Here is a 15759-nt window from a genome sequence, read left to right as displayed (position 1 = left end):
TTGCTTTTCCTGGTTACCCATTTTCTAGGGCATCCCACAGCACTGGACAACTCCCTGGAGGGGCAGCTGGAAGGAGAGCTCTCTCGAATTCAGTGGGCAGGAACCCAGCCAGAAGGGAAAGAGAGGTGGCATTACAGTGCTTGCTTTTGGTTCCAAACTCCAAGTGCACCTCTCTCCATCTCTGAGCCACCAGCAAGGCTAAGTGTGAGCAATCATAAAGCCATCATTCCCAGCTCACTGACTCTCTGCATATAGTGAGAGCTCCATGATCTTCCTTATCTGCAGGCTGGTTTTTATTAAATCTAAATCTCTTACGCTTCAGAATAAAATAGCCCTTCTCTCTGCCACTGCCCAGTTATAACACCTAAGACAAGCTGTGTAAACTCTGTGGGGTCACTTCCTTAATATGGGTAACACTCACTGCCTAGGTGGAGAAGGCACAGGTCTAGGCCCTCTAAGATTATCCTTTATGATCCATGTCCAGCTCCAGGAGAAGTAAGTAAGCTCTCTGTCACTGGCACATATCCAGGTGCCTTCAGATTCCGTAGCCTCCCTCCCCTTTCCCAGTAAGGGCGTCCTATACCAGCTGCTCAGAGCTCACATTCCAGCTTGGAGATTTAGTCAAAGAGTCCTGGAGACCCTCCTGTGCACTCCCCTCACCCCTTACTTTGAAAGTCCCCTTATTCCAGCTAATACACAGCTGCCACATCTCCCGGATTTGGATTGCAGAGCTGAGCACTGTCTCATTCTCCAGCTATGTGATGTGGCTCTGGCTCCTTGAGATCAGAAACTGGTCTGTGTCTCCTTACCTCTCAAGTGCCCAACACTAGGCAGGGCGTGCAAAGGTTGTCAGACAGCAGGTCATCCTAGAGACAAGAGGTCTCCTCCACTGAGCCACTGTACGGTTTTGGGTAAGCATCCAATCATCTCCCGGAGGTTTTCTTAGCTCCCTTCTACCCTAACCCCAGGTCCCAATTGACTTCTCTGTTCCGAGACACTGGTGGCTTAAGAGAACCTCCTGAAGTGGTTGGTCCCTCTGGCGCCAAAATGATACTGGGTCTGATTCTCAGCTTTGCAGTTTTTCGTTCCCCATGAGTCATCGCTAGGTCAATCCAGAGTCTTGTAAATTAGTAAAACGTGTCCCCTCTGGGTGGCTGCAGCCCTTTGTCAGGGCCTTATCTCCCCCTTATCCTGTGTCCTGGAACCTAAGACCTTACCAAATCCCAAAGACTGAATAAAAACCCAGTTTCCTTTTCTGTCAAATGGAGACGATCTCTTCTGACTCGCCTTCCCTAGGGTGCAGCAGAGGCACAGGGCGCCCAGGATGGTGGCTTGCGTGCTTACCTGTCCCCTGGGTGATGCAAGAGCTGAGGTCCTGCAAGCGCACCTTGAACTCGTCGAAACCGTCCGTGCGCACAGCGGCTTGCAGGCTCTGGGGTTCCTCCTGGCGCAAGCGGCAGAGCGCCTGGCGCAGGAAACTGTGCATGTCCAGCACCTCCTGGTCCGATGCGTAGCACTTCATCCTCTGCACCAGCGCGCTGCCAGTGCGGATGCGCTGCAGCACAGCGTCCAGGCGGCCCAGCCGACTGGCCATCTCCTTGTAGTCGCGCTGGTACCGCGCGTCCACTGCCTCCAGCAGCTCGCGCTCCTGCGCCTGCAAGTGAGCTACCATCTGGCGCACGCGCGCGCGGATCAGCTCCTCGATCTCCGTGCGCGCGCGGCCCAGCTGGCCGACAGCCGCGTGCATCTGCGCGTGCACCGCGCCAAAGGCACTATCCTGCTCCTGCAGCGCCTGCGTCATGGCATCCAGCTCCTCCTGTCGCTGCTGGATCTCTGCGCTGATGTCGCACTTGAGCTCACTGTGGCCGCTGTCAAGGAGAGCGCACGAGCAGCACAGCGGCTTGGAACAGCCTCGGCAGTAGATGCTGTGGACACACAAGGTTGGCCTGGGTTAGGACTCTCCTGACTTTTTCCTCTTAAAACGTTCGTTATAAAATTCCTTTTCCAAAATTACCAGACTTTGAATCATGGCGTGTTTCTAGGTTTCTGCTTTTCCCAATTCATTGTTTGTGGTTATGGTGATAGTATCCAAACTACCAATAACACGAGTATAAAAAGTTACTACAGTAACAATTTCAACATCCGGGAAACAATACAAAGATATACGAAACGACAATCATCTCTTTCCACCACTTCTGAATTTCCCTTCCTCACTGAGGAAGCACCAGGTAAGCATTGTGGGGTGCACCCTTCCACACCTCTCTCCAGTGAAACCGCTTTACACAAATGCCAGACTGGCAGCTGCTTGCAGGATGGTACAGACTTGACACATGTCAGCCATGCCACTTAACCTTTGCGAGAGCCCCTTGGATGAGAATTATTGTTATGCATATTTCCCAGAGGAAGAAACAGAACATGTTAAATGATTGACCAGGATATCTACAATTTTGGGGGTTGACGTTTGTCAAAAAAAAAAGAAAAGAAAAGAAAAAGAAAGAAAAGAAAGAAATCGGCCGGGCGCGGTGGCTCACGCCTGTAATCCCAGCACTTTGGGAGGCCGAGGCGGGCGGATCACCTGAGGTTGGGAGTTCGATACCAGCCTGACCAACATAGAGAAACCCCGTCTCTATTAAAAATACAAAATTAGGCGGGTGTGGTGCCGCATGCCTGTAATCCCAGCTACTTGGGAGGCTGAGGCAGGAGAATTGCTTGAACCTGGGAGACGGAGGTTGCGGTGAGCTGAGATGGTGCCATTGCACTCCAGCCTGGGCAACAAGAGCGAAACTCCGCCTCAAAAAAAAAAAAAAAAAAAAAGAAAGAAATCAACTCATATAATTACTTTGTAACTTCCTCCTCTTAACAAACTTTCACTCAGAGCATTCCTCTAGGTGCATAGGCACAGATCAGATGTATTCTCTTTAACAACTCTGGTATATCCCAGATGGGCTACAATTGATTCAATCACTCATTTTGCTGGCATTCAGGTAATTTCCTGTTTGTGCATTTTCTTTCTTTCTTTTCCTTTCCTTTTTTTCTTTTGGTGCCAATATGGACAACACTTTAGTAATATCCAACTTATATAGCCTAAACATGGATGCTTTTGTTCCTATGAAATAGATTATAAATATAGGCTTGCTAGATCAAAGTGTTTGTATTTTAATATTTTTATTTGGTTAATTTTTTTTTTTTTTTTTTGAGACGGAGTTTCGCTCTTGTTGCCCAAGCTGGAGTGCAATGGCGCCATCTTGGCTCACCACAACCTCCATCTCCCGGGTTCAAGCGATTCTCCTGCCTCAGCCTCCTGAGTAGCTGGGATTACAGGCATGCACCACCACCCCGGCTAATTTTGTATTTTTAGTAGAGACAAGGTTTCTCCATGTTGGTCAGGCTGGTCTGGAACTCCTGACCTCAGGTGATCCATCCGCCTAAGCCTCCCAAAGTGTTGGGATTACAGGCGTGAGCCACCACTCCTAGCCTGGTTAATATATTTTAGCTAGCAGATACTTCCATAGCATTTATTGTGTATCAGACACTATTATAAGTGTTGGCAAATATCAATTCATTCAATCCTCCTGACAATCCAATGGAATAGATAACATTATTGTCCCCATTTTAAGGATGAGAAAACTGGTGCAAGAGGCGAAATAATTTGTTCAAGGTCACACGATTAGTAAGTGGTAGAGTCTAGATGCAAACTCTAGTAGGCAGAATAGTGGCCTCTAAAGATGTCCACGTGCAAATTCCTGAGACCTGTGAATATGTCACCTTACTATGGCAAAAGGGTCTTTGCAGGTGTTACTCAATTAAGGACCTCGAGATAAAGAGATCATTCTAGATTATCTGGGTGGGTTCAATGTAATCACGTGAATCCTTACAAAGGAAAGGGCAGGGAGGCAGAAGAATGAGAGGAGATGTGATGAATGCAGAGGTGGGAGTGTTGTGATGTTGCTGGCTTTGAAGACAGAAAGGGGGCATGCACCAAGGAATGTGGACAGCCTCTAGAAGCTGGGAAAGGCAAGAAAACATTCTGCCTGAGAGCCTCCCAAACGAGCAAAGCCTGCTGACACCTTAATATACCTCAGTGAGACCTGTTTCAGACGTCTTACCTCCAGAACCATGAGAGAATACATTTACATTGTTTTAAGCCCCTAAATTTGTGGTAATTTGTTACAGCAGCAAAACAAAATATAAAAACCCGGCCGGGCGCGGTGGCTCAAGCCTGTAATCCCAGGACTTTGGGAGGCCGAGACGGGCGGATCACGAGGTCAGGAGATAGAGACCATCCTGGCTAACACGGTGAAACCCCGTCTCTACTTAAAAAAAAAAAATACAAAAAACTAGCCGGGCGAGGTGGCGGGCGCCTGTAGTCCCAGCTACTCCGGAGGCTGAGGCAGGAGAATGGCGTAAACCCGGGAGGCGGAGCTTGCAGTGAGCTGAGATCCGGCCACTGCACTCCGGTCTGGGCGACAGAGTGAGACTCCGTCTCAAAAAAAAAAAAAGAAAATATAAAAACCCAGGTAGTCCAGCTCAGAGTCCATGTTCTTAACCATTACAAGGCTGCTTCTTCAAATATTACCAGGGAAAATACTGTTACTTCCCCAGAAATATTGCTGTAATTTACCCTCACCGGCAGTGATAAGAATAAGTCTTGGTGGCCTGCGCCAGTAATCCCAGCTACTCGGGAGGCTGAGGTGGGAAAACTGCTTGAACCCAAGAGGCGGAGGTTACAGTGAGCCAAAATAGCACCACTGTACTCCAGTCTGGTCAACAGAGCAAGACTCCATCCAAAAAAAAAAAAAAAGAGGAATTAGGCCACCTGAGGCCAGAAGAAAGGGTCTCATCTGGGACCATGTTGAGATCAACTTGTTCTGGAACCAGCAACAGAGAGCCTACTAGCCAGCCAGACTGATACACAGTGCTCATCAATGCTACGCTTAATTAGAAATACTAAGCAATTATGAAAAGAATAACTCTGAAGACGGCAATTTGGCAATACCCATCAGAATTACAAATGCATTTATCCCAGCAATCCTCTTTCTATGAATCTGCTCCACAGCTCTATCTCCACACATAACAAGATGATATCCATACAATTTATTCATTGCAGCACAGTCCACAATAGCAAAGAATTAGAAGCCACCCACGTGTCCATTACAAGGCAATTAGTTACATAAATTATGATCCACCCATACAACGAATACTATGTAGCTGTAAGCCACTGAGGAATCTATATAATGATAAGGAAAATTCTCCATGGAGAAATGAGGTTAATAATAGGAGTACTGGAAGGATTAAATGAGTTAATATATGGATGAAAGTTTGAAAAATGACTGGCATACAATGAGTGTTCAATAAATGCTAACTATTTGTATTATTATGATATATATTTTAAGTTAGAAATCAAGGTGCAGAAATGTGTGTATCAGATACTACCTTTTGTGTAAGAATGGGGAAAAATAAGAATATCTTCATATTTGATTGTATTTGAATAAATAAATCTTAAAAGGACACGCAAATTATTAAAAGTGGCTACGGGATGGGTGGAATGAGGGTAGAGTAAGACATTCACTGTATACCTTTTTAGATTATGTTTGAGCCTTGTGAATGTATGAATGTATTCCTTTTTTTGAAATCAAAAAACAGAATACTAATAAATATGGGCAATTCTATAGAGTATAAGAATAAAGGGAGGAGAATAAGAAACAGTTGTCAGTTTCCCACTTTGGATCTTGGACCCTTGGGGAGAGGGGCTGTGTCTGATGTTGGATCCCTTTCCTTGGAGACAGGGCTCCAAGCCTGGAAGGGCACGCCTCAGGCAGCCTGGCTGGATAGAGAGCAAGACCTTCTGGATGGCCATCGCCTCCGCTGTGTCCTTTTTCTAAGCTTCTTTTGTCCTGAATGGGGTCTCCTTAGGGAGACTGGCCCCTGCTCCCACTCCACATGGAAATGGGTAGCAAGTGTCTGTGAGGTGGCCAGCCTGAATCAGACACTTGGTCTAAAAGCCCCCAGCCCTCTGGTAAGACTGAGGTGCAGACCCTGAATCAAAGGGCTGCCACCCAGGGCCAGGAATGACCTTAGCCAGGCGGTTCCTTTACCTTCATTCAAAGGACACTCACTGAGTACCTACTGTGTGCTTGGCACTTTGGAGGAGGCAGAGGTGAAGTGGGCAACTGCCCAGAAGGGCTCCATGACAAGAACCCAGACTTAACTGTATCTTCAGAAAGGCAAAATAATTATTTATTTGCTTCTGGAATACTCAAAATAATGAGGAAAAACACCACTAACTTAGTAAGAAATTGCTCACCAAAGTGGCTAGATTACATAATAATTAAGAAAGAAAAATAGCATAATTCTATCTTAGCAAAGCAAACAAAAAGAAATATGGGGAAAATTCCATCTTCCCATTCACAGCAGCTATTTAAAAAATTCTACAAAGCCATGGTTGTGTGCCTATAGTCCCAGCTACTAGGGAGGCTGAGGTGAGAGGATTGCTTATACCCAGGAGTTCAAGGCCAGCCTGGGCAACACAGCAAGAACCCCATCTCTAAAAAACTTGTTTTTAATTTTAAAAAGGTACAAAATACCTAGAAAATTACAAAAACCTACTAAGAGATAAAGTCTAAAAAAACAGAAGACTGTATCAAGGTCCCAAAGAGAGAGACTAAATATTATAAAATTATTAATTCTCCTTGAGTTAATAAACAGGTTTAAGGCAATTAAATTATTTTTGAAACTTAACCAAAGTATTCTAAATTTCTTTCTTTTTTTTTTTTTCTTTCTTTTTGAGACTGAGTTCTCACTCTGTTGCCCAGGCTGGAGTGCAGTGGCACAATCTTGGCTCACTGCAACCTCTGCTTCCCGAGTTCAAGTGATTCTTGTGCCTCAGCCTCTCAAGTAGCTGGGACTACAGGTGTAAGCCACCATGCCTCGCTAATGTTTTGTTTTTTGTTTTGTTTTGTTTTGTTTTTTGTTTTTTTAGTAGAGATGGGATTTCACCATGTTGGCCAGGCTGGTCTCGAACTCCTGATCTCAGGTGATCCGCCCACCTCGGCCTCCCAAAGTGCCAGGATTACAGGCGTAAGCCACCATGCCTGGCTAGGTTTCTAAATTTCATATGAAGGAACAAACAGATAAAATAGCTAAGAAAAAAAAATTTAATTTTATAGAGACAGAGTCTCAACATTTTGCCCAGGCTGGTCTCAAACTCCTAGGCTCAAGTGATTCTTCCACCTTGGCCCCCAGAGTGCTGGGATTTCAGGTCTAAGCCACTATGACCAGCTGCTAAGAAATGTTTGAGGAATCAGTGTAAGGAAGGGATAACACATTACAGAAATGCCATTATTAAGAGAATATGGTACTAGTTCAAGAGTCAAGAGAAGGATCAGTAGAACAGACCTGATAGGCCTGATGTAGTCCCTGGCATATAGAAATGTAATATTTTATATAATGAAGAAAGCAACCCATCTTTTTCTCTTGTTTTTTGAGACAGAGTCTCACTGTGTCGCCCAGGCTGGAGTGCAGTGGCGCGATCTCAGCTCATTGTAACTTCCACCTCCCAGGTTCAAGCGATTCTCCTGCCTCAGTCTCCTAAGCAGCCAGGACTACAGGTGTGCACCACCACACCTGGCTAATTTTTTTGTATTTTTAGTAGAGACAGGGTTTCACCATGCTGGCCAGGCTGGTCTTGAACTCCTGACCTCAGGTATCTGCCAGCCCCTGCCTCCCAAAGTTCTGGGATCACAGACATAAGCCACCACGCCCAGCCAGCAGCCCAAACGGATGGACATTAAAGGGGTTTTCAACAATTGGAATCAGAGAAATTAGCTAGGGAGGAGGGTAGGGGGCAGGAATGAAATTAGAGCTTTGCTTCTTGTTTCATGTCCAGATACGCTTCCAATGAATCACAAAGTTAAATGTGTAAAATTACATCTCGAAGGAGAAAACATAGTGGACTATTTACTCTCGCCATAGTAAAGACACTATAATTACTGAAAAAATGAAAGAAACCACACAATCAGTAGATGCCACTGCCTTAAAAATTCAAAACTAGGCCGGGCGCGGTGGCTCACACCTGTAATCCCAGCACTTTGGGAGGCCAAGGCAGGTGGATCACGAGGTTAGGAGATCGAGACCATCCTGGCTAACATGGTGAAATCCCGTCTCTACTAAAAATACAAAAAAATTAGCCGGATGTGGTGGCAGGTGCCTGTAGTCCCAGCTACTCAGGAGGCTGAGGCAGAAGAATGGCGTGAACCTGGGAGGCAGAGCTTGCAGTGAGCCGAGATGGCACCACTACACTCCAGCCTAGGCGACAGAGCAAGACTTCATCTCAAAAAAAAAAAAAAAAATCAAAAGTATATATTTTTGAAAGATATTCATGACTATTTATAAGAAAAGCAAGTTATACAACAATAAGTGTTGTTCATTTTGTTTTAGATGATCACAGAGATAGCAAAAAGGAAAGGAAAAGGTCTAGAGTGATAGTAGTTTCCTCTTTTACTCTCGTCCCTCCTTTTCACCTATTTAGATTTTCCAAAAGTTTCTATAATCAATTCTAAGTAAAGGAGTTTGGACTTTAAATAGGAAGCAATGGGGAACACTCAAAGAACCTCCCATCTAGGTATTACAACAAAGCTCTTTCTCTTCTCTGGGATGTATTGTTTCATTTACCCCTTTATGACTCTTCAGTGCAATGACTCCACACTGTTAATTTTTTTTTCAGAGACAGGGTCTTGCTATGTTGCCCAGGCTGGACTTGAATTCCTGGGCTCATGCAATCCTCTCACCTCAGCCTCCTGAGTAGTGTATTTCATTTCATTTTATTTATTTATTTTTAAATTTATTTTTATTCATTTATTTTTTGAGACGGAATCTCGCTCTGTTACCAGGCTGGGGTGCAGTGGCGAGATCTCGGCTCATTGCAACCTCTGCCTCCTGGGTTCAAGCGATTCTCCTGCCTCAGCCTCCCAAGTAGCTGGGACTACAGGTGTGCACCACCACACTCAGCTAATTTTTGTATTTTTAGTAGAGACAGGGTTTCACCAGGTGGGCCAGGATGGTCCCAATCTCTTGACCTCATAATCCACCCACCTCGGCCTCCCAAAGTGTTAGGATTACAGGCATGAGCCACTATGCCTGGCTGAGTAGTGTATTTTAATAGAAGCCTCAACATGTTTCCTGGGTTTTCAGTCTCCCCATCCTAAAGCTGTCCATGTCTAAACTGCCATGCCAAGAGTGGTATGTGTTAGCTCCTGCAATTTCTAGCTACAAGGCCTTGAGCAAATTACCTTTTCTCTCTAAGTCTTAATTTCCCCACCTGTAGAATGGGAGTAATAATGCTTCCCTCATAGACTGTTACAAGCACAAAGATAGGCTGGTGTATGTGAACGGCTCAGCACAGTGCTATGTAGTCACTGGACATTCTGGAGCCATAAAAGAAGAGGGGGTATTACACATGGCACGGGACATCCCTGCTGTTGGGTGAACCTATCAATATCAGATCTGGGGTGTCCCCTCCCCAGTACAGATAGGCCACTATAGCCGCACCTCTTGGTTGGGCCAGGGGAGCATGCTATTTCTGCTGTTCTAGGGAACTGGTAGCTCTAAAATGCAAGAAGCAAAAATGTTATGAAACAGGACCAGTGAAGGAGAGCTGGTACCACCTGGCTTACCTGAATGGTGACCAAAAACTCTCCTCTACCTGTCCCACTTCCATGCAGCAACTTGCCACTTTCACTTTGGTAGAGTGGTAAAAGAGCAGCTCTTTTGGAAATTCAAGTAACTACAGTTAAGAGAATCCATCGATCATTTATACAGTAGTATGAACGCATTTCACCAGATCAGTTTCCTGCTATCTCACCGCTGAAAAAACAAGATTTCTGAAACCAGGAGAGGAGATGGGTAATTCTAGAGCCTGGGGTATTTGAAGAGAGTGAATGCATTATTCCTATTGACCTCCCCTCCAGTGATTTATTGGTTGAGAAGGGGTGTTGGAGAGGGGAAAGCCTGAGGTCTTAGAGAAGAAGACACCAGACAAGAAAAGCAGCAAGGAAAGCGGTGAAAGGAAGCACTGTTTCACACTTCTGTCTTATGCTGGTGCCACACCCAGGAATGGGGAAGGGAATATTTGTGCTTTTTCTTCTCCACTCTTTTCTACACAGGTACCTGCTCCCAAGGCATATGGCTGGTGTATCCATGGTGGGCAGTGTTCCTCGGGATCATGTCACTCATTCAATAGGCGGCGGGTACACATGGGTTCCCTGTTTCTCCTGCCATCTTTATGGTGGGGAATGGCACAACCATTCAACAGCCACTCCTGGATGCCTCCCTGTCCTCTACGGCTTCAATGATTTTTTTTTTTTTTTTTTTTCTTTTGAGACAGAGTCTCACTCTGCCAGCCAGGCTAGAGTGCAGTGGCATGATCTTGGCTCACTGCAACCTCTGCCTTCCAGGTTCAAGCAATTCTCCTGCCTCAGCCTCCCAAGTAGCTGGGACTACAGGCGTCTGCTGCCACACCCGGCTAATTTTTGTATTTTTAGTAGAGACGGAGTTTCACCATATTCGTCAGGCTGGTCTCGAACTCCTGACCTTGTGATCCGCCCACCTCGGACTCCCAAAGTGCTGGGATTACAGGCGTGAGCACCTGGCCCAATAATTTTTTATTAAGTCTTCTTGATCCTGTCTTCATTGACTTAAAAAACTTACAACTGAGCGCGATGGCTCACGCCTGTAATCCCAACACTTTGGGAGGCTGAGGCGGGCGGATCACCTGAGGTCAGGAGTCTGAGAGCAGCCTGGCCAACATGGTGAAACCCCATCTCTACTAAAAACACAAAAATTAGCTGAGTGTGGTGGCGGGCGCCTGTAATCCCAGCTACTCGGGAGGCTGAGGTAAGAGAATCACTTGAACTCGGAAGGCGGAGGTTGCAGTGAGCTGAGATTATGCCACTGCACTCCTGCCTGGGAGACAGAGTGAGACTCTATCTCAAAAAAAACCCAAAAAACTTACTGAGTACCATCTAGGTCTAGGCATGGGGCAAGGGTATAAAGATGATTAAGGCAGAATGCTGACTCCTAAACCTGTCCCAGCAGTTCCCACTGCTACTGCCTCTGTTCTTGCCTCGATTATTGCTTATCTCCTTGAGCACGATGTCCTAAGAGGCCTCCCTGCCTCTGGTCTCTCCAGCTCTAATCAGCTCTCCCCAGTGCCACCAGCATGGTATTTCTAAAATATGCTTATCCTCATATGCTGAGGTAATGGCCAGTATGCCCGTCATAAGTACAATCCAAATAATGTCAGCGGTGAGAAATTTTTTAAGCATCATATGTGTTATACGTTATTAAAGGAGATTCAAATTTTGGAGCAAAGTACATCATTGGGGGAAATTCATTGACTTTCATAACAATACACTATAATTATATAGTATTGAATATTGGTGAACATTAACCAATATTCAATTTGGATTTACATGCTGGTAAATGTTGCAAGAAATAAGACAAAGTTTATCACATAAATACTGATTATCAAGCTATTTTATTTAAATCTGATCTATTTTCAGTACATGAAATGTCAAGAGATGGAAATACCTAAAATAATCATTAATTAAAGCCATGTATAAGAAAAAAGATAATTTGATGAGTAAGATAAAAATAACATAGCAATATATGAGTTAATAAACATATCGTGAGAACGGACAGCTCTTCTATTCAGTCATGCCAATTTTGACACACCTCACCAACTCTTACAGCTTTGGCAGAAGATAACCAATTTGCAAAATATGCCACAGCAGGAATTTGTTACAAAATTCAAAGAGTAGAGTTAATCATTAAATATTAATATAATCTGGTGACACAGAAAACAAGCAGTAACTCCTTATGTGACATAAATAATTCTGATATTCTCAAGCACTTTTATAAAAATATGTATCAAGTGAATGTATATGGTGGTTCTAATCTTGGTTACTCATTCAATAGTCATTAAGTAAATAATTTCCCCCCCCCCAAATGGTAGTAGTACTGTTATATTACTAAACTGAACAAACCTAAAGTTAATAAATTACAAATTGCAATACTATTGGTAATAGAGCAAGAAAAAGAAAATGAGAAGGAAGAAAAGGAAGACGGAGGAGAAGCAATTTAAGCAATTGAAATAAAGAGCATTTTTAGATTGAAGGAGCATGCTAAGTTCCAGAATAATTTGATACAAAATGTTCAACACCAAGACAGCTTGGTTAAATTAATAAATTTCAAGAATAAAAAATATCTTTAGGCATCAAGACAGAAAAATCGGCCGGGCGCGGTGGCTCAAGCCTGTAATCCCAGCACTTTGGGAGGCCGAGACGGGCGGATCACGAGGTCAGGAGATAGAGACCATCCTGGCTAACACGGTGAAACCCCGTCTCTACTAAAAAATACAAAAAACTAGCCGGGCGAGGTGGCGGGCGCCTGTAGTCCCAGCTACTCGGGAGGCTGAGGCAGGAGAATGGCGTAAACCCGGGAGGCGGAGCTTGCAGTGAGCTGAGATCCGGCCACTGCACTCCAGTCTGGGCGACAGAGCGAGACTCCGTCTCAAAAAAAAAAAAAAAAAAAAAAAAGAAAGACAGAAAAAGCAAGTCAGTTTGGCCCCAGAGCTGTCCTAATGAACAGCTGATGCTGGAAGACAATGCAGCAGCGTCTGCAAAATTTTGAAAGTGATTGTGACCAAGAATATTATACCCAGCCAAGATATTATTCAAGTATCAGAGTAACCCAGAGACATTCTCAACACCAAGAGACTCAAGGAATTCAGAACAAAGAAGTTCTTCTTGGAAAAAAAAAAAAAAATTGCTTATTGATAACATCTATCCAATTAAGAGCTCAATGAAAATACACAACTTGGGAAAAGTGATGTTAAAGTAAAAAGACCAGTGGTGAACCTTATAGTCCTATTGACATGGAACCAAAACTAGAAGGATGGAAGCCAACCATCTTGATCTTTCATTGCAGAGACTCAGTTACTACCATGTAAAATAGAAGCGTTTCATTAAAAACAAACGATATGAGGCTGGGCATGGTGGCTCCTGCCTGTAATCCCAGAACTTTGGGAGGCTGAGGTGGGTGGATCACCTGAAATCAGGAGTTCGAGACCAGTCTGGCCAACATGGCGAAACCCCGTCTCTACTAAAAATACAAAAAAATGGTCGGGCACAGTGGTTCACGCCTGTAATCTCAGCACTTTGGGACGCACAGGTGGGTGGATCACGAGGTCAGGAGTTCAAGACCAGCCTGGCCAAGATGGAGAAACCCCATCTCTACTAAAAATACAAAATTAGCCAGGAGTGGTGGCAGGAGCCTGTAATCCCAGCTACTTGGGAGGCTGAGGCAGGAGAATTGCTTGAACCCAGGAGGCAGAGGTTGCAGCAAGCCGACATCGCACCACTGCACTCCAGCCTGGGCAATGGAGTGAGACTCTGTCTCAAAAAAAAAAAAAACAAAAACCCAAAAACCCCAAAACAGTTAGCTGGGCTTATTGGTGCACGCCTGTAATTCCAGCTACTCGAGAGGCTGAGGCAGGAGAATCGCTTGAACCCGGGAGGCGGACGTTGCCCTGAGCCACAATCATGCCACTGCACTCCAGCCTGGGCGACAGAGTGAGACTCTGTTTCAAAAAACAAAACAAAACAAAAAAACAGTATGACTGCAACCTCTTAATGTCTTGCGGTTTTTTTCCTTAATCTTAGAGGGATCTTTTAGGAAAATATTTTAAGATGAAGAATTATTTCTTTGAAGTTCAGCAAGTCTAATTTTACTTTAGTTTCTTTATCTTCTGTAAAAGTCAGGGAAAATTAAGTTCAACATTGCTTAAATTGCATGCTTACTTAAGATACACTCTAAATTCTTAAGAAACAACTGTTAGAATTCTTTTTGCAACTCAGTGCAGTCGTTAGCTTTGGGCTGCCTGAACGTAGAGTCCAGCAGGAGTAGGAAAGGGGCACCCATTCTGCAATCAGGAAATCCTGCATCCTGTTCTGGCCCTGGCTCCCGCAAGCTCTTCCTTTTGGGAAGCTCCTGTTAACCCTCTGGCCTCTCACCTTGTTTGTACAAAGGGAACAGCTCTCTCTTCCTAATAATCTTACAGGAGGGTGTGGGAATTATAAGAATAGCACAGGAAAAACATCTCAAATGGCAGGATAGTGCTCTACTCTGTTAACAGGAAAGGCTGAATGCAGCCCAAACAGCCCATTTCCTAACCTGGTTGGAAAAGGATGGCTTTCTATTGAAGAGAGTTTACCCAGGTACCAAGAGGTGAGGGTGTTTCACTTGAGGCTGGCTTCAAACCTGTCCCCTGCACTTCAGTTTCTGTTCCACTGCCTTCCATACACCTGGAGTGTTTTTTATCTTCTTTGCTTTCATTTACAGTGGCTACTGGACATTTTTTCTAAGATGTATTGAAGGCACATTCTTCTTTCTTCTTGTACCAATATGAAACTGGACTTTGCCTTTAGGTAGCCACACATTCCTGTTCTCAGTCCATGAGCTTTGGGGGAGCATATGACTCAGGCTTAAGCTAATCTGAGAACCCCCCTAGCCTTAGCCACCCTTGCAGGGAGAGGAACCTGACACAAAGACACACTGAGATTTAGCTTGGAATGCTGGGAGAGAGTCACACTCTCTTCCCCTTGAATCTGGGGCTGAGGGCGTAACTCTGGAGCTGTCGCAAACATCTGGCACCCATGAGGAGTTAACCCTTCTGTGAATGGACCAGTCTTGGAAGAAAGCCAGGTCACAAGACATACAGAGAAAGTACTTCCTGGTGACACAATCTGAATATCTAATCAGTCAGGTCAGAGGCCAGCTTGACCCCGATTCACTTACATCAGCCATCAATCCAGCTTTTGCTTAACCTACTAACTAAAAAAAGTCACTAATTTATAGTTTGTTTTAGATGCAACTTATAGAGACAAATAAACCTCTTCAAGGTGTAGCTGAAACGCTAAAATATCAAGGTTTCCCTGACCCTCCCACATAAACACAAGTTTTCCCTTCTTAAAACTGCCACAGCACTTGATCTGAACGTGTCTTCTGGGACCTCTGGGTTCTTGCCATAGAGTACAAGGTTGCACACACATGCAACTTATCCATAGGCTGAAACTCTCCACAAATTCAAGCTTCAAAGGCAGGCATTCTTTTTCATCTGGCAATAGCTATCATAATACCAGTCATGAAATAGATGCTTAATAAGTGATTGCTCAATGGCTGTCTGGCTGGCTGGCCGTGGTTCTATTAATAGTTAGTTTTTAATTGTATCAGTTAGCAATCAATGAGAAAAGCTTGTTAATTTCTTTTTTTTTTTTTGGAGACAAGCCCTCGCTCTCTTGCCCAGACTGGAGTGTGGAGTGCAATGGCATGATTTATGGCTTACTGCAGCCTCAACGTCTCAGGCTCAAGTGATCCTCACACCTCAGTCTCCCTAGTAGCTGGGACTACAGGCGTGCACCACTATGCCAAAAGCTTGTTAATTTCAAGTCTTGTTAAAAATCATTTTAAAGGTTGGGCACAGTGGTTCACGCCTGTAATCCCAGCACTTTGAGAGGCCCAGGCAGGTGGATTGCCTGAGCTCAGTAGTTTGAGACCAGCCTAGGGAACATAGTGAAATCCCATCTCTACAAAAAAAAAAAAAAAAAAAAAAAAAAAAGAAAGAAAATTAGCTGGGCCTAGTGGTGCATGTCTGTAGTCCCAGCTATTATACTTGGGGGTCTGAGGTGGGAGGAAAACTAGGGC

General features: G+C 44.6%; 1 protein-coding gene across 9 annotated transcripts in view; it reads right to left on the bottom strand.

Moving 5' to 3' along the window:
* The window catches only part of PML (promyelocytic leukemia), a 54367-nt gene that overhangs the window by 22283 nt on the left and 16325 nt on the right, over positions 1-15759 (bottom strand). For all 9 annotated transcript variants that reach the window (XM_025389775.1, XM_025389784.1, XM_025389783.1 and 6 more), the window contains exon 3: positions 1345-1925. In XM_025389775.1, coding sequence (XP_025245560.1) covers positions 1345-1925 — 581 coding nt within the window. The remainder of the gene's footprint in view (positions 1-1344; positions 1926-15759) is intronic.

Source organism: Theropithecus gelada, chromosome 7a, assembly GCF_003255815.1.
Source record: "Theropithecus gelada isolate Dixy chromosome 7a, Tgel_1.0, whole genome shotgun sequence".
In the NCBI taxonomy this organism is placed as follows: Eukaryota; Metazoa; Chordata; class Mammalia; order Primates; family Cercopithecidae; genus Theropithecus; species Theropithecus gelada.
Note: the sequence above shows the minus strand (reverse complement) of the source record. Positions and strands in the feature narration are given on the sequence as shown.